Raw genomic sequence first — 19,908 nt, forward strand, 5'->3', positions numbered from 1 at the left:
CACCAGCCACCCGGCCAGGTTTCGCCCACAACCCGCTGACCAGACGAGAAAACCCAGGCCGACCTCGGGGAGGCAGCTCCTGAGCTCCCTCTGGGGTCCGCGGGCCGCGGCCTCCTCTGGATCCTCCTCCAGGGTCAGGGCGTCCAAGTAGAGGTTCTCCCGGGCTGAGCACCTGTCCGACTCCTTCAGCTTGGACAGCGGCCTGTCTTCAAACGGGGTGGGGTCTGCGTCGGTGCAGGGCCACATCCCCACCAGACGAGGCACGCGGGGGCTCCCCGGGGGGGCGAAGGGGCGCATGTTGCCTTCTTTTTGATCACAGAAGAAACTGCCACCTCTCCGGGGACTGTTTTCTTTCTGCAACTTTGGGGTTTTAAAAACAATTTTTTTGTCTGTTAGTCTCCTAAGATCATAGTTTCTCCCCAATTTGGAATTATAGATAGGTCCATCTGTAATTCCACAGTTTACATCTCAAAGACTATGAGAAATAAATGTTCTTAAAATTTTGACCTTAATTTCAAAATGTAGCCCAACATTTTTTTAAATCACAATTTTATCTGGAAATCTGCATTAACCACACATAAGCCAAGTCCTTCTGATAAGTATCTACATGTTATTGAGTATAACTTTGAGTACTGTGCTTATAGGAAACTATACATTATTGAATGATGTATTTAGAACTCTCTTTTGTAATTAATTATCTTCAAGATTTAAGGAACACTCAATGAAAGCTATCAGTGACAGCAAACTTCTGAGGGTGAATTTGATTTTCCTAACTAGCAGAGTTTCCTAATAATAACAGAGTAGTACTTCCAAATCATGTGGAAAGAGTCCTTACATATAACCTGAGTGACCAAACTGGGCTATAATAACTGGGTATCAAAAACAACTTATAATTTGCTTGAGAGGATTAAAACGTAGCTATGAAGGCAATTGAAGACCTGGTATGACTGAAAACAAACAAACAAACATAAGCCACATACTTTGGATTCATATTTTTTTTGCCTAACTTGGTAAGCTCAAGAAGCAGTGGTATTTGTGTGTGTGTGGGGTGTGTGTGGAGGTGGGGTGGGGTGGGACACAGGACCACAAGGGTTTAGGAAGACCTGAGTTGGAACCATTGTTCCATGGCTTGCTGGTTTGCTAGCAGGTGCAAAGTCCCCTGCTCTTCTTAGCTCCGTTTCATCTGTAAATGGGAGCAGCACACCTCCCTCCTAGGTTGGGGGGAAATGGCAGGGGCCGGGCCCATTGTGCAGCTCATTGTTTGCCAGTGAAACCACCAGAGATTTCCCCCAGGCCTGCCTGATTCCAGGGCTGCGGCACACTGATAACTCAGCCCTTCGTGGGGAGGCACTTCAGGAAGGGAGCCCATGGACAGGCAGGGATATGGTGTGACAGCAGACTCTCGTTCCTCGAGGAGGACTAATGGATGGCTTCCTCTCTTTCTCTAGAGCTTTCCTCACTGCCTCTCCATCAAAACAGGCACAGAAAACACAAATGAGAGCTGAGGATATTTCCACCTACATATCCTTAATGGGGTCTTTACTGCATGATGTACTCATGCACTCTACACATTGGCTGCTCTTTTGACTAAGTAAATTATCTGCATGATCTGAGTGACATTTGGATTTGTCCTGAAGGGGTGGCAGAAGAACGATTTTCAATCGTCAAGTGCTGTGACAGTGTCAGGAAGTTCTAAAACACCCTTGGAAGCATATTAACTTATTTTTTAACAAAGCATCTTTCATAAACTATACCTTTGTGTCCCAATTTCAGCCTTCATCCACAAATTGGATATAAGCAACAAAGCCATGTGGAATAATGGCGATAAAAGACTTTTACTCATTTTTAGTAAATTCTGAGGTGGTGTAACCAAAGTCTCAGAGAATTATCTTCATTTTATGAGAAAGATGGAGATCCGAGCAGCCAGAGTTTCCATGTTAGAGTCTGAGGCAGGATCACAGTTAAATGAGGGAAGAAGCAAGTAACCCTGAGTTTCAGCTCCTCCCTCCGCTCTCTACCCCTTCCTCTCCATGACGCAGTTCTTCACAGTTCTCTTAAAGATGCTAAATGCTTACTTTAAAAAAAATAAAAAGGAAAGCTTTTTATTATGTTCATCTAAGGCATGTCAGCACAATTTAGTTTCAACACATGATCATCTCCAAGCTATTTTGGGCAAGGAATTAAAATGCAAGAATCACATCTGAAGCTGTAAATGTGCACTGAGGGTGTGTGAAGAGGGGGAAGAATGACTAAAGAGGAGAGTCATGAACAAGCAGGTTCTAACTCAGTAAAGTGGGATTTCAAAAATAAACCTCCACAGCCAGGAGCAATGAGCAATGTACACTCAAGCTGGTAAGTGTTAGGTTTCCTAAAAATGAGCTGGAATGGTTTTAGCTGGAGGGATCTACTGCTAGATGCCTCCGGGGTGTTGTAATAGAATAATGGGTCCTTAAAAGGATAGGGTTTCCTAGGAGAGTCATTTCAAACCAGGCATCAGCAGTTACTGTACTTAGAACTCTGCAGTAGAACAACTTGTAATACAAACAGAAAATTTAAAAGATTTGCATTTCAAATAATACAGGAAACAATAAACCCGCAAGAGTGTCACCTTATCTGAACTGGTCAAAAGAAAAAAGATCACTTTGTGAATAAGTTTTTTTTAAAAAATGGCCTTTCAGTGAAGTAGAGGCAACTGATTTAAGGAAGTTACTGGAAGGGGAATGGAATGACACATAAACTTTCCTTTAGCTCTTTAGAGCTGCAAGTCCTATATCACCTACATGTTAACTGGGAATTTAACAATTCTAAAGAGAAATATAGTATAACTTCGTAAAAGTTAACTATGACCCAACTAAATTTGGATTGAGACAAGAGATGCTGATAAGATGGATGATATGTGTTATATGACCTTAACCACACTCCCAGGCATTCATCATATAAAATGCTTCATGTGGCACAGAAATTGTGTAGGAATTCAGTGACACCAGACAAGTATGAAGCATGTGTTCTGAAAGTGGAAAATGGATTTAGTGTTACTTCTTTTACCATCTGTACTAAGTTATCATAGTCAAGGTTATATGGTTCACCAAGTAGTCAAATATCAAGATTATGAAGAATATTCACCTATAATTCTTATTTATATATGAAATATGCAGCTAACAGTTAAATGAGTGAGCAACCCAGTAACTGATAAAATCTCCACACACACACATAACACACTTCAGCCAATTTCCTCTTTCACAGAGAATTTCTATAACTGCTTTACTTATTTTTCAAGATTGGGCACCAAGATTTATAAAGTCTTCTTTTAAAATCTTGAATATTTTTAGGGAAAGGACAGATTTATTTTTGAAAGCCACCATTGCATATCTGAAGCATCATTCACTGGCAACAAATCCTCTTCTAAAAACAGCAGTGAAATCATTGTACAAAGCCTGTGGGATCCACCACACAAACAGATTTCAGGAACAGATGAATGCCCGGAACCCATTGTGCTCAGATGTGAACCTTGAGGACTGAAGTTCTGGGGCTGACAGTACTGACAATTATTGCTGTACGGACAATTTGAGAATGGGGTTCAACTCCTGCCCCCTCTTTTCTTTCCAAAACATAGTCTTAAAATGAGGTGACTGTTCATCCCTTGCTCATTAACTCTTCAAAAGCTGAATATCATGGGATATCTTACCAATTTTTCCTTTACTAGAAATTCCTTGTTCTCAAAAGTAAAATAAAACCCTTAAAGACCTGCTTAACATATATCCAAGGTGTGACTTCCAAAATGAAGCCATGACAAGATCGATAAGCCTATGGCTAACAGGCAAAGGGGACCTAGGAGGGCAGGGATCGTGATGGTCTAACCGGGTTATGGAAGGGACAGACAAAGTGAGAGATCCTGGAGGAAAGGCCAGGAGGGAACCTCCATGGTAACAGGGTGCCTGAGTTACTACGATACTGTGATACTGGTTAGCTAAAGTTGGATATGAAAAATCTGTGACCATTTCATAAGAACATGTGCTACTTTGTCCCTGCAATATCCACTCAACAATTGATCCATATTCGATAAGGCACAAGTGTACAGGGGATTTAATACAGAAGATTCTCCTCAAGTTCTGGCATTTCTAGGCCAAACAGGAAGTGGCCGACTTTCCTTTGATAGAATTTGGGGAATTCTGAAATGAGACATATCGAATTTCAAGATAATGACTCAGGTGTGTGAGTAATCCTGCCTAGGAAGAACTTCAGCTATCTGTGGTGCACTTCCTGCTTCTCAAGGCTTTCTGAGCCAAAGGCTCCAAATCTCTCAGTTTATTCTTCCTCTCTCACTCTCCCACGGTATGTAGAAACTAACCTCTACCACTGCACCTGCATAACACAGGCACCATGTCTGGTGATAATGGAGCACATTTTTCAAAAGGCTCCTACATAAATGCAGTATGGGTATTTGAAATAGAGTAATAAGGTCATTTTTCCTGAACTCAGTTTCTTATTGATTAATGTGTTTCCTTGAGGCCTCATGAATTTATAAATGTGACAGGCTGAAATAAATAAAATATACGCTATGTAAAAATTCGGCCAGGGAGGAATTCCAAACCTTCAATAATTTAATGTGGAAATGTAATTTGTGCATCACTTAGGGCACAACCACAACTATGCAAACTGTCCTAAGTCTGATGCAATACAGAGAATGACGATCTGAGCAGTAGAAAAACAATTCCGTCTCATCTGAGTTTTTGAATCATTTGTTTAGCTGAGGACAATGAGCTACCAGCTACCTCCCCTGACTATGGTTCTATCTAATTACAGCTCAGCAATATCCACAGCAGGTGCAAATAGCCTGACTTCCAACTTAATTTAGCAGTTTCTTTACTAATGGACAACAATTCCACTCGAGCTGGAGCAATTACCGTGACCACATTTTTAGTGGCAAATTTAAAAGTTAATTTGCTTTTTGGCAGAAATCACTTTGTAAGACCTGAAATAACCTCATCTTTCAAGTTTAGTCTTTAAATTCTGTTTAAAAGTAATCCCACCCCCACCCCTGAACATATGAACACACCGCACACAGACACACACAGGAAAGTTACCTACAAACTTTGCAATGAAAAGATTTGTATAATGGAAAAGCTGAACCCAGGTCTCCAATGCTAAAAGTTCTATTATTTCTTCCTCTTCCTCTGGAGACCCAAGAAACATCCTAATGTAGTTAAGGATCTCTGAGCAGCCTGATTTTTTTCCCTCCTTAGTTCTCTGATTTCCAGGTCAATTTAGCCATCTCCACTCTCTTCCCTGTTCTCCAGTGTCTGGGTGCTTCGTTACCTGTTCTATTCTCCACAGGAGTTCCTTCTTTTGTTGTTCCCACTCCTGCCGATCTCTGTCCAGGCGGTCGAGAAGCTCCACCTTCTCCCGGTTCCAGTTCTTCTCACTGTGATGGATCTGCCAGCGCAGTTCCATGACCAGGCCGTGACTGTCAGCGAGGAGCTTCTGATGTGTCTCCCTCTCCTTCTTAAATGCCCCTTTGTTGTCCGTGGTAGAACCTGGTTCTCCAAAGTTTTTCTCAGTCTTCTCTTCCAGCTGTCAAGGAGAAAAACTTAGGAACTGAGTTTTGCACCAAGTTTTACATTAGTAGGTGAATAAAAATCTCAGTACATTAATGCATTATCCCTGGAAACATGTTTAAACCAAGATTTGACCAATCCCATGGAAGAAACCATTTTCACTTTTAAAGTTCTATTTATGAACATTTGACATAGAATGGTAAGCTTCCCTCAGTCCGCTTCTCAGCTCCGCTTCCCTACGCTGAGTCACTATCACTTCTTGCCTGTCCTTCTGTAGAGCTCCTTGAGGACAGGTACACGTCTGTCTCTATATTCTTAGCCCCGACATGGAACCTGGTGATGGAGCAGTGATGGAACCTAGGCACCCACAATAAATATTTGTCAAACACCCAGGAGGTTAAACACCGAAAACAAACAAACAAGCAGAAAAAAAACCCCACCCATCCAGACATAAATTCAACTACTGAAAACCAAAGAAGAAGCCTTGGAGGCAGACTGAGAAAAAAGATACCACACACAGAGGCAAACAGACAAGAATGACAGCAAACCTCTCCTTGGAAACTATGCAAGTCAGAAGACAATGGAGTGACATCTTTAAAGGGGTTACATGGTGGGGGGAGGAATAGCAATCTTGACAGAATTCTATAGTCAACAACAGTATCTTTGAAAAATAAAGAAAAAGAATACTTTTTCAACATATAAAAATTTAAAGAAAAAAAAATATTGCCAGCCAGAACTGTACTTCAAGAAATGATAGAAGAACTTTTCAGAAAGAAAGGATGCGATACCAACAGACACTGATCTACACAAAAAATGAACATTGGAAATGGCATAAATACATGCAAATATAAAAGTCATTTTTCCTAGTTTTAATTGCTTCAAACTATAACTGATTGTCTAAAGCAAAAATAGTTGCAATGTATTTAGAACATGTAGAAGTAAGCTGTATGACAATAGCACAGAGGACAGGAGAGAGGAATGGGAGCATGTTATTGTTGGAGAACATAATAAATTTTAGTGAAAGATTCGTGAAATTACCAATGTATTTTTTTTTCTATTCTAGTTCAGCAGATGCCTGAATTCTACTGGAAGACCCATCTTAATCCATTTAAATCTAATGGTTTCTAATCCATTCTCTAAACCTTGAAGCCAGAATAACCTTTTAAAAAGCAAGTCAAAATGCTTTAGTTCCATGATAAAATCAGGATTATCATTTCAATTCTTTGAGCATTCCTTTTTTTTCTCTCACATCTGACTAGGTGCAGCTCTGCAGATGTGACATGCTCCTTTCTTCACGGTGTTCTTTTTCTGTCTGACACATCCTCTCCTTTTTGGTGCACCCACTCCTATTCATCCTCTGAAATTCATTCAAAATAGGACTTTCAGGGACAACCCTTTCCTAAACCCTCAAGTCAAAGTGTGTGCCTTGCATGCCCCAATTCCCTGGCAGCCCTCTGTACAGGCCTGGCAGAGCACTTGTCACACTATTAAAAATTATAGCCCTTGTCTGGGTCTCCGACTGCATTAGGAATCCAGTCAAGAAATATCTTATTTGTTACTGGATCTTTGGCATTTAGACTAAGGTCTGACTGAGGAGTAAATTGAAGGAATCACAGACTTGTGAATTGACACAAAATGGCCTTCCCTGAGAGAAAATACTTAACTTTTCATAGAATTCATCTGTTTTGCTTTTAAAAAGAAGGAGGTAAAGATGGGACTATTATAAATGAACTGGCCTCACTCACATTCATTACTTCCTGGGTGGCAAATGTTTAAAGAACTTCTTAAGCAATTTGGGCAGAAGATGAATCTTTACCTATCACCACCTGGCTTCTAGGCTTGAAGTCCTAGCTTTATTTAATGGTGTTTAATGATACTCCCTGAGGCTTTATTTGTGCAAAAAAGGGGGTAGATACCAGGCTCCCCTAAAACAAAGATGGAATGTTTTGAATTTGGCTTGCATCAAAGATTATGCCTCCTTTCCTTAGCTATACTTACGTCTTTGAAAATACTTAGCTTTTTCTCCCATAAACGTATTTTTAAATAAGTTTAAAGGCAGCTGCTCATCAGAGAGTGTCCTTACTCATTCTTCCTCTGCTGCTGACTGTTCAGGATGTGTCCTAACATAAACACAGCATCTAGTAAGAGTCTAATACCAGGCAGTGGGCAGGGTTTGTAACTGGGTCAGAGGCTGAGCTATCTGACCAGACTTGCCTGCCACTTTGGTTTTCCTATGTTTTGCAGCTTTCCTGCAGAGAAGATTGTGTGTCTTCACTCTTCCTAGGGTTGTGAGCTTGACACCAATGTTCTCTTGAGCCAGGTGGCAATGCAGGTGAACAGGGGGGCTGTTTTCTTTTGACATGACAGGGCCTTTCATCTTTTATTAAGGCCGGAAGATGTCTCCTTTCTGGGCAATTTTGTGTGTGTGTATACAAGACCGAGCCAATTCACATAAAATTTTAATTACTTTATGGTTTGCCTCAAAATGGGGCCTAGAAAATAGATTATCAAAGATGCAAAGACCTTTCCTCCCTCATCACGATCAAGGGTCTGGAGAAACAATCTGAGCAAGCAGACACTGTGTAGAAAGTGACAGAGCTTTTAGGATTTCCAGGGAGATGTTTCTGAAATTGTAGAAAAGAATTTTCTGTCTCAGTCTGATCTTAACAACCCTACCGAGGTCTAAAATCCCTCCAGAGGCTCCACCCCACTGGGGGGTGTGGGGCAGGAACCTGCCCCCCCCCGCCCCCCCCGTGAGCACTAGGCTCTGTAATCGGAGACCAGCAACTTCTGGGACTCCGTTTCCTTTGGTGTAAATAGAGACACTGAAATTGATTAGACTTCTAGGGCATGTAGTGGAAAGTCTATAGCTCTTTTCAGTATTTGGAGAAATCTAAAGGAAAGCACATGTTTACCTTTTTCAGAGAGCCTAAACTACAATCTGCTTTTTCATAGCTCCTGTCTAAATTATGTCAGCACACTCTGATCACAACTTCATGCTGGTCGACCTTCATTGGGGCTAAACATAACCTTGTTCACTGTGGAATGGGAGAACAAATGCTACTTTAAAAAATGCTGCTTAGTGGGGAATAAGAGGAGAAGAAGGTGCCTTAGAAGTGCTGGGAGCTTGAAGAAGAGACAGGAGGCAGCTGCTCCTGGTTTTCTCCTTGGAGCCCTCTTTCTCTTAGACTCACTATGGATCTGAGTAACTGTGCCTCCTCCTAACCTGTCCCAGGGGAGCCTGGGTGGGCCAGGTACCTGTTCCAGGCGGCACTTGAGCACAGCCCACTCCATGTCCCAGGCAGCCTTGTCGCTGGCATATTGCTGCTGCAGCCGCAGCCGAGCGTGCTCGTCCTCCTGCAGCTCCAAGCGCAAGTCCTCCAGCAAGGTCTTCAGTGCGCCGAACAGTTGCTGGTTTTCCACCACCTGTGGGGACAGCGGGGTTGACTCTGCAACTTCATGAAAGGGTTTTCTTTAGGCCAGAAGAGGAGAAGAGCCTGGAAATCAAGGCGGTGCTGGGCCGTTCCTAAGATGCCACTGACAATGGGCACAGAGCCAGGGGGTCCCCATGCAGGTCATCGGTCCCCTGGGGATGAGACTGCTAAAGGCCTGCTGGAATAGGAGGGGCCAGATCAGACTGGTGCTATGGGAACCTGGAGCAGAAGGAAGCTATAGGAGGCCACAGGGAGCCCTGGAGTCCAGGATGCTCTGTGTGACTTCAGACGTCCAAAGCTCTCCTAAGGATGTAGATATAACAAAATACAAACACTTACCTATGTATGCTGTCATTTTAAACCCAGCTGTTGCACCAGAAGGGAATTAATAAAGGTCTAGTGTCTCTTGTAAACATAGAGCAGTCATCCTCTAACTTTTAGTTACTAAGAGGTGATATATATGACAAGCATGGCCATGGGCCAGAGGAGACTTTTGAGATTTAATAATTAAAGCCAACAGTAAATGCTTAACCTGTTCGTGAAGGCTTCCTCGTGGTCCACTGAGATGAAGTAACTGGCCCTCTCCTTTCCACTTCACTAACAGCAGAAAAAACCAAAGCTCCTACTTGTCTACCCGGCGCCCCTGTACCACCAACTGTAAGTGCCCCGGGGAGAGACAAAGCCTGACCCGCCCCACATTCCCCGTGTTTCCCACAATGCTCGGCTCCTGTGAAGTGTGCAAACAGGTCTGATAAATGAAAAATGGATTTTTATTACTAATCTGCTTATACCTAACTTAAAGATTTTATATTTTCTAAAAACTGGCCTGCCCTTTGAAGGCACATTTCAAAACCATGATAGCGATCTCAGTATGTTTCAGCAAGGGTATTTTATCAGAAAGATTAGTCCAAATGAATTAAATACACTGAATCAATTCTATACCTGAATAACAAAAACCACATGAGCCCATCTCTTCCAATCGGACAGAAAACACAAAAGTGCTCTCAGACGATCTCAGGGCAATCTTGTTCAATACATTTATGAGGCAGGCAGAATAAAAGCTCTCTCAGTCCTGCTGGATGCAGGCTGTCTCCACCATGGGTAGACAGAGCCCTTACTCTCAGGCAAATCCCCCGTATACTTGATAAAACTCTCATGCTAAGAGCAGCAAGGAGAGGGCCCTTCGCGTCCCTAGCTTGGGATTTGCACACACGTTGCCTTTTCTCTATCGTGTGGAGTCAGTGTGCTTTTGAAACGATCTAGTGAATCCACTAAACATACACATGTACATATACAAACATGGTCAAACACATTTGGGAAGAATTTAAGATACTTTGCATGTATGTTTGGATTTAAATAAAGTTGAATTAGGAAAGAGAAATTCTTTAACTTGAGCAGATTTGTTACTTACTGAAAACTCCAGTTGCCTCCATAATTTATATGAAGAGCTACAGTATTAGATACAGTAGACTTTCAACCAAGTAGAAAGGTCTATTTGTTAGCATTTATTACTTCTTGATTTTTCTTACCTTGAATACTTTCCAACCATCTGAATATAGATAAATTACTACTATACTCAAAAAGATGCTTGTGAAATATATGAAATTGTAATAAATGCAGAATAGTTTCTTTAAACTTTATAACGAAAGTATTTAAAAACTATATAAGTACAGGTGAGTGAGAAGAGGTGTTGCAATAATCTTTTCAGAAATACACACCATCTTAAGTATAGTATCTGTTGAAAGATTATGTATATTTTATTGTAGATTTACTTGGTATTTTCATCTTTGAGTTTAAAATTTTTTAAGTATGACTACTTTTTAAGTCAAAGCATTTTGAGCACAAAATAATGATAATAATTTTGATTCAGTCTTTGGAGTAGTTGTCACTGAAGAAAAAGTAGAAAATCATATGAGAAATTTTAACATGTAATCGATAGCTCCTTAAGAATCCCAAGTCTCCTATGTGGTCAGCCTTTGGGGGTTTTAGCCCTAAACCAAACAGCTCTGACAATGTTAGGACCAGAACTTGTACCCCTCGAAAGCAGGGGTTCATGTGCCAGTCCTTTCGCAGACTGAAAATGTAGAAGTACTTACTCTGGAAGTAATCGCTTTTTTGCATTAGCATATATCAGAGGAAATGAAATTTAGCCTTAATGTTTTCATGTATATTTGGGTTAGAGTAATCAACATTATGTTCTATTATATCAGTACAATATTCATCATTACGAAAGAAGCTCAAAATAGCTTTGGGGTAAAAGTAGCCAAGGGAGCAAGAGCTCAGAGAGTCCGAGCTATTGGTACTTGTTACTATAATCACCCAGCGGCAGCATGTTGCATGGCAAGAAACCACACTATCACTCTGCCTTGGTGTACAGAAGCAAGAACTGATGTCCCAGTAAAAATTTCTAAAGATCCAGAATGAGCCATAAAGGGGCATAATCCTTCTAAATAGCTTTTTTTCATGTACAAAACCCCCAGTAATGATAATTAATATTGTTTCCAGTGGGCCAGGGGGTATGCTAAATCATTCACCTACATGACCTTACATTTCACATCCATCCTGGCTTCATACTGCCATGTTCCTCGTGTTGTAGAGGAGGAACCACAGCGTGAAGGTACTGCTAACGTCTCACTGCTAGGAATAGAGCCCAGACTGCAATCCAGGTCTGTTCCATCCCAGGCTGAACAAACTAAACCAGGATATTTGAATTCTGACATCATTCCTTGCCTAGCTTTTTTTTTTTTTAAGTTGACCTTAGAGAAGCCATCCAATCTCCGTGAAATGAATTTTATCCTCCATATCAAGGGAAATAATAATAGTGATCTACCCCCTCCCCCGCCAAAAAATACCTAGAAGTTACTTCTCTCACTTTTTCTCTGGCGGTGGCCCTTGTTGGGCTATGTTTTGGGTCAAAAGATGACCCAAATCAAGGCATGAGTGGATCAAAGACTCTCTGGTCTATTTAAAGGTTTTTAGGTGACAGTCTTCTTGGATGCATAGTGTCTGAACCTTCTGTACCAGAAGCCCAGCTATACAACCTTTCAGTTTATGTATCTGTTAAGTATAGATCAATTTCAATTAAAAAAGATCAACTTTTCAATCTCTTCCAGATCAGCTGGTTGGTTTTCTTGCAAAAAAGCAGAATAAAATGGCTCCACTATTTCTTCACCCCAGTCTAAGGGCATTTCAGCCCTTCTAAGCTCATCTTTCTTTGGTGAGGCTTAAAATAATCCCTAAATTGGAATCAGGAGCTTGACTGTGCTATAAAGTGTTAAACTTTATAACAGGTTCAAGGTTAGGCATCAGCCAAAAAGACTGCTGTCTAAGTATACGATAAATATTATTACTAGAAAGTGAAAAAAAGTTTACGGAAAAGGTAACATACCAAGCTATTTGTGATGCAATGCTAGCAATTTTACAAAATCATTCTTGCCTAAGATTTCTAAGACCTGTGAATCATAATTCTGTGAAAGAGCTAAACTATCATCAACTACCTCTACTCGCATCCAAGCTGTCAACTTTGTAACTGGCTTTAATCTGAAGTTGGAACAGATATATGGACCTGTGGCTAAGGCTGATCTACAAAAATCCAGTCACAAAATAGAGGTGATAGCCTCTACCTCCTCTTCATTTAGGCTATTAGACATAGGCAGGGAATTCTGGAATGCTCTGGTAGCTGCCCCTGACCTGCCAAACACACTGCATAGTTCCTATTTGATACATATAAAGAGAGAGACCTCATGCCACATTCAATAAAAGTAACTCCTCTAACAGCAAGAGTCCCAAGACAAGTCCTTTTCTGTGAGACAAACCAGAAAGGATACATTTGCACATCCAGAAGCATTTTAATAAATAAGTCATTTGTCATTCTTACCTTCATTGTTACATTCCGATTAATTTTAAGATTCCTTTTTAGAATCATTATCCCTTCACAGATAAAAGACAATGAGTCACTGAAGACTGTCCCTGAAAATATAACCTATGATTGTGGCTTACAGAGATGATAGACTCATTTATGTACAGAAACCATTTGCTTCTGGCTGAGAATATACCAGGTGATCCTGGCCACAAAGGCTCTGTGCCTGCAGGCCACCATAATTTTCACTGAGAGTTTTCCAAGGATAAATGTGGGTGTGTGAAACAACTAATGGACATATATTTAATAGATTATAAACACAGAGGTAGCAGACAAAGGCTTCAAAGAAACAGGGCAGGTCTGATGAAAATCAAGTGGCCAAATGGGAAGAAATACTCATCAGTGAGGTTTGAAGTTTGTTACGCACTTTGAAAGGCATGTCTTAAACTGCCAACCATGGTTAACTCTGGGAGGTGGGTATGGGGCGGAAAGAGTCCTTTCCTTAAGTCTCCTTTAGGATTTGAGACTTTTCATCCTCAGCTAATGCTATTTCCACAGTAACAGAGACAAACAAATAAAAATGCACAGCAAAAATAAAATGCTCTGGTATGGTTCCTTTTATATAGAGTTGCACATCTCCTGGGTGAAGATAGAAAGTTACAGAGTCTGAAGAATAAACCAAGGTACAACATTCAAAATTGAAATGTAAAAGCCATCTAGGTTCAAGAGAAGAGTTTTCTTATTACAAAAAAAAAAAAAAAAGTTAGGGCAGATCATAGTTTTGAAGTACAGGCCTTGTCTGGAAGAGGCGATCTTTTTGGAATTTTCCGCATCTAGGGCAAAGCAGGAAGGTGGGTAGCCATAAAGTAGGCTGCTGGGCACCCAGGTGAGCCGAAGCCTAAGAGGTCCAAGGAGCCGAAGACACTTTGTCCACAGGGGAAAGGCTGACTTTTCCCTGAAGGCCTTAAGCTTCAGATGAGCCCCGGATCAGTGACAAAGGCCTAGGAAGCAGATTCTACTTAGTCCCAAGACTGGATCCTCCGTGGGACTCTTCGGTGACCGGTCAAAGACTTGAAGACTAATATGAAACATAATTTCACTAGATCTTGCTCTGAATTTTAAATTGGGTTCTTTATTTTACACTTAGATGCTTTAATAAAGAGTACTGTATCACATCTCTGAATGAAAAAGTAACTTCTTTTTTAATAGATTAATCCAGTTCTGGGAAGACTAGCTGTTGGAACCACAGGGTCATAATTCTGGCACTATTAATCACCTTGTGTTTAAAAAAACTTGATTTTAGGAATTTCTGATGAATACAAAATGCACACACAGCCTTAGGGGTGCTAGTCTCAAAAGCTTAACGTGGTGGCAAGAAGTGGCAAGGGTCTAGGAGCTCGGTGAGAAATATACAACACGTCCTTGCATATTTCCAGCCTGGCCAAACTGAAAGTGCTTACTGTTCTTGAGGACAATCAAGGCACTGATGCTAGATTATATAGATCAGTCAGCAGGGAACATTCTCAGAACCAAACGTTTCCAACCTGATGATTTTCATGAACTATTTCCAAGGTTGGCTTGATACATGTAGTTATGTAGTTGTTTTTTTTTTTTTCTTTAATCTTTCTGGACATGATAAATGTTGCTATTTACTGTGTTCAACTGTGAGAATGTTCAATATGACGCAAAGCAAAGATCATGGCCTGGGAAATGTTGCTTGTAAATTTATCCTTGGGAAAGAAGTTAGGCCACATTTCTCATTCTGCTTATCACCTGGGGAGGGTCTCGGAGTTTCGGAAAATGGTGTGACTCTGTAAGACATCCAGGCTGCCTGCCTGCTACCCAGGCCACCAAAGGGCAGGCAAACCTGACGGAGAACGTTTGCTCTCAGGAACCAGCTGTTGCTTACAGTAGAGCTCATTAATCTTCTGTCTTTGGACGGATAGCATTGTGTACTTAATTACTGTGGAGAGACGGGTCCATTAAAGGCAGACGATTCTGCTCGGCTGAACGCCACCCTGTAAGCCCATCCGCGTGCTTCTACTGCACACTGTGCGAAGCAGAAACTCAAGGGTCCATCTCTAACATAAGGGGAAGAGCTAAAAAATTAGTACTGGAAGAAGAGGAAGAAATGATATTAAAATACACCGAATGTGAGGTTCCAGCTGAGCAACTTTATATTATTTTTCACCCCAAGGGTAAAATGTTCCATGACTATTGTTTAGAAAACCAGATGTCTTACATTTTTTTCTATTTCCAAAGCATTTGGACACACGCGTGGGAAACACCCAACACGTGATCTTAGTACAGCAGGTTTACGACTAAGCGACAATCAAGAAATACTATTTGAGTTAATCATGGATACTTTATAGTATTGTTTGCAACATCTCATTTAAAAATAATAAAACTGGTATATTTTAAAGAATTATTTGCAAGGTAGCATTTTATTTTCTAACAAAGTCATTGCTGGAAAACTCATACCATGAGCTAAAATCTCCCCATGGACACTGGCATTATGACAAACTTCCTAATAACTAATTAAAAATTCCTTTGAAAGTATAATCTCTTTCTTGAGTCATATTACTCAGGGAAAATGAAGGGTGGATGGGGAGTGCATTGAAAACAGCTCTTTGTTTGTGAAAATCTGATTCGTAGATGGAAAGAAAGCAGTAAGGAGAAAATACACATTTCCCCTAGGCCTATGCTCATACATCACTGCTTTTCCTCACTTGGATCTGAGCTGAAGTGCTGATGACAGCCCTCTCCCACTTGACCCTCAGAGGCTCTGGGCAGAAGGAGGGGCCGCAGCTGTGGAGTCCAGTGCAGAGAGAGTGCCCCAAAATGTTTGAGGTTGAACGGCTGCAGCCTCGCCCACCTGCCCAGAGTGACTGCTGCACCTAAGGTCCACTCGCCCCTGCTCCTCACCCCGGAGCCAGAGATCCGGGTTTGGGGCCTTAGGCTCAGCTCTGTGGAAGCCTCAGAGAAGCAACATAAGATCAGAAAAGACCCAGATCAGGAAGTCTGGAAGGAGAGAGCTTTAACATTGGGGACCTCCCAGGGTCTCAACACTCCAAACCCACTATGGCTGCCATTTTGTATGAGTGCAAAAAATCTGGGTGGTATCAATAGTATCTTTTGCTTTATTAAGCAGGATCTATGTGCTTAATAAATGTGGCCTTTGGTAACACTAATAATCACTTAAGGGTATACACTGAAATCCTACCTCTCTTTACACACACTGTAATTTTTTAAAGAAAAGTCACAAATATTTTTATTTGCGGCATTATATTTTAAGTGGCTCCAAACATACCTGAAACACTTTATACATGCTTGAGGATTTTCTTTTTTTAAAAAAAAGACTTGTTCTTTCCTCCTTATGCATTACATTACCAACTTGGTGATACTACCAATACCCATTCAGCTAAACATCGACAGAAGAGACCTATTGGTTCTGTGTTCTGGCACAGTGAGAGCTCTGCACTCAGCGTTCTTGCCTCTTTGGAAGAATAGTCAACCTTTGTAAAGCCGCAGACCACTCTACAGGATGCATTGTTTTCTCTTGGCACATTTGCTGGCCTTGAGGGGATACGATTGACCTGATCTTATTACTTAATGTGTAAATAAGGCCCTTATTTCTAAATGTTAGCCAAATAAACTAATGGGCTGACATTAACATGAAAGCCTTACTGACAAGATGTCTAGCAAAAATACAGCAACAGGCAACCACAGTCAGCCAGAGAAGTTAGAAAACTTCTGCTCTTCAGAACACCAGCCCATGATAAAAGATGACACAGACATCAAGTAGGAGTCTCCTCTCCCAGATGTGGGCAGAACAAGGGGCTGAGACATTGGCACCCACCTGCCTGTGGAACTGCCCTCCATCTGCAGACTGCAGCCGACATCCCTGGTCGCCGATCTGCACAGGAGAGTGCGGAGAATGCTCCCGCATCGAAGAGCAGCCCAGATCATTATCGTCTTGGTCTGGGCCATCCCCCTTTGGGTCCCCCTGGATTCCAAGCTCACCAAGTCTGGAGAGGGGCTCTGCATGCTCACCCTGAAAACAGCAGGAGATAATGATCACTGCTCTATCCGAATCCTTCTGCTATACAGCCTGATTTTTATGATTGGAGGAGAATTATCTACTTTATGGGTTATCAAGTCTTCACTTTGCAGCCTTTTCCCCTAAGATGCTCATTTTGGCCATTACACTCTTGGCTACCTTTTCCATTTAAATGTCACAGAATGTAGTAAATACTAGAAAAGATTAGAAATTTTACTATTTATAAATTATTACTGCTTATAGTTATGATTTTATAAATCAAAGGAGGAACTCTAAAGATTGATCAACATGAAACTTTACAACTCAGGTTTTTCTTGATAATGCTTTTCTATGTCATGGATATTTGGAAGCACATTGAATTAATTTTTGAAGACTTTCTTCACCTTAAGGAAACAGAATTACCATACTTTTCCATTCATAGGATGACTTAAAATTGCATACACTGTTCACTAGAGTGAAAAGCAGATGAAAAGTCTTTGGGAGCTAAAAGGAAACCAAGAGTCACAATGCCTTGAAGCAGCCGGCACAGCAGCCCAGTAGTGCAGATACACCGAACACCAGAGGTTCCAGCCCTGTGCTCACCAGAGAGCAAGGCCAGGAAAGAGCCTGCAGAGCTGGGGTCACTCTGACTTAATCAATAAAATCCATCTGAAAGCAAATAACTTTGTTCTGGTTCTCATGAATCTGGGAACTGAGGCATGTTCTCTTTCTTATGAGAACATACACATTCAGAGATGGCAAAAAAGTAACCCATCTGGAGCTTAGAAGAGACTGTTATAAAACTGCGTTGGCAGAACAGGCTCTGGCATTTAGGGACAAAAAACTTAAACGAAAAGAGGAGAGAAAACAGGTTTACGAACCAGCAATGTAGAATGAGACAGTCAAGAATCTCAGGATGATCACTTGAATGAATTCATAGACCAGCAACAAAAGAGATGGCAGCAAAACTTCGTTGCAGAATGGAGATATTGACTCATATACTCTTAAAACCAAGTCAAAGGACAGCTCAGAATTCTTGGTCTCACATATGACTGGACAACCCACTGCATCTCCATTGCCTGGGGTGGACTTGACAAAATAATCTGAACTAATAGAAAATGACTTTGTGTGCAGGGGGAGGGAGAAGGAGTGTCAGGGGCAGGATCAAGAACAAAACCAATACAAAAACAACAAGCCCTCCAGGTGGAGCTACCTCAGTGAAATCCTCTCCTTCCTCCTCCATCTGTTTCCCTTGCCGCCAGTGCTTCAGCAGCCACCTGAGTTTGACGTAGAAAAGGAAAATATTCTGCTTCAAAGACCGGAGCTCCTGCTGCATCAGATTCCTCTCATCAGTCCAGGTTCGCTCATGGAGGGTGTTCTGCAAAGCTAGGCTGTGCATTTCCAGTTCTTTCCACCTCAAGGCACAGAGGTGCTCCTCCTCCATCTTGAACAGAAGAAAGGAAAGACTGTGACAAGCAGATATCCCAATTTGCCACCCAAACCTAACCATGAGTTTTTGTGAACTGCCATTCAATCTATATCTTTTTGCATGTGAGATATGAAACACAGAAGCCACCAAGAGTTAAGCAAACTCCTTGAGATGTTTACTATCTATAAAACCTCATGCGTTTTCTGATTCAAAGGCAAGTGCTATTTCAAGGTAAGGTATTATAATCATTTTTCATGGTCAAGTCTCTAGTAGTATTTTTAGATGTCTCTAAATGCCTTCAGGAAAATTGCTTCTTGGACATATGGCTATAGCTGACTTACATGCAGATTCCATTTGCTCTCTGAACCTAAGCTGGCACACAAAGGCACATTGTGATTGTAAAGCGGGACTAAATGGAGATCCTTCCCCTTGACTTCCTGGGCCCTCTGGCCTCCCAGCCCCTGACAGAAAGAGAGGAGCAGCAAGCTGATGGAGAGACCAACAGAGATCCTGTTAGCGAGAGCTAGGGGCCAGCAGGCACTCTGAACATGAACGTGCACTACTCCACTGCATACAGTGGTGAGCAAACAGGAAAGGTAAGTCCATAACCTACTACTACCACATTCCTACTAGATACGGGTAACTCTAAGGGAAATAAAAGCATTACTGAAAAAGAAATGTTTTCCATTTCTACGTTGAGTGCCTGCTTTTCAGCACAGATGTAGGCACTCTTCCAAGAGATAAGCAATTGTGTGTCAATAATGACTAAGCAAAAGGGCGCGAATAAAATCTTAATTTACAGACAAGGGCACAAGAATAATAGCTGTAGTAACTAAAATGGGATGAAAGCTCTGTCCCACAGACCGAAAGTGGGATTAGATTGCCGGCTTTATCATTATCAGCTGTCCTCTCCTCATTTAACACTCCCTCTTGTGCCAAAAACCAAGGCAGCGGGTCTTGTTTTGTTTTCCTAAAGTACCAGATGAATGTTCGAAAACCATGGGAATATGATTAAGGCTGCCTGAGGTAGACACATCAACAAGACTGTTGTGCTAAAGGCCAATGAAGAGTAAGAGGCAGCTCTGGGACAGTCCCTAGGTCTGTGCAATGACTTGCATGGGTCATTGTCCTAATACCAGATTTAATGTAAATAGTGGTGATTTAATTCACCATCTCAGCAGCCCTCGGAGTCCCATCATAAGTTCTCTCTCCTGTGGATGCAAGAATGGAACAGAGTGAGGAAAGGCAGAAGCCTAGTGTGCTGGAAACCCAGTGTTTGCAATTTACTTGCAATGCCATTTTAGGCCATCAGCTGACTCTGGGAAGGCCTCAGCTTCCTCAGCTGCAAAATGAAGCTAAGGCGAGATGCTGTGCAGAGCGCCTAGCTCGTGGCAGGTGCCCCAGAGGAACTAGAGAATTAGTTGGTGAAGTCGAGATGCTAGGGGGAAGATGTTCTTTTAGTCCTTTCATCGGCAACCTCTGGGAAATATTCCTTCCTGACTTGTTTTCTCTGACTTCTCCTCCACTGCCTTTGCGGCCTCCTGTTCCAGGACTCCAAGTACTTCCCAAGGCTCAGAGCCTTGGGAACACTT

The 19,908-nt window shown here is 41.7% G+C and overlaps 1 protein-coding gene across 2 annotated transcripts in view; it reads right to left on the bottom strand.

Moving 5' to 3' along the window:
- Nucleotides 1-19,908, bottom strand: part of MTCL1 (microtubule crosslinking factor 1) — a 113,574-nt gene that overhangs the window by 13,334 nt on the left and 80,332 nt on the right. For both annotated transcript variants that reach the window (XM_011366166.2, XM_023534174.1), the window contains 5 exons: nt 18,101-18,331; nt 16,708-16,902; nt 8,814-8,981; nt 5,317-5,571; nt 64-360 (listed from right to left, as the gene is read on the bottom strand). In XM_011366166.2, the coding sequence (XP_011364468.1) occupies nt 64-360; nt 5,317-5,571; nt 8,814-8,981; nt 16,708-16,902; nt 18,101-18,331 (1,146 nt within the window). The remainder of the gene's footprint in view (nt 1-63; nt 361-5,316; nt 5,572-8,813; nt 8,982-16,707; nt 16,903-18,100; nt 18,332-19,908) is intronic.

Source organism: Pteropus vampyrus, unplaced genomic scaffold (genome assembly GCF_000151845.1).
Source record: "Pteropus vampyrus isolate Shadow unplaced genomic scaffold, Pvam_2.0 Scaffold122, whole genome shotgun sequence".
NCBI lineage: Eukaryota > Metazoa > Chordata > Mammalia > Chiroptera > Pteropodidae > Pteropus > Pteropus vampyrus.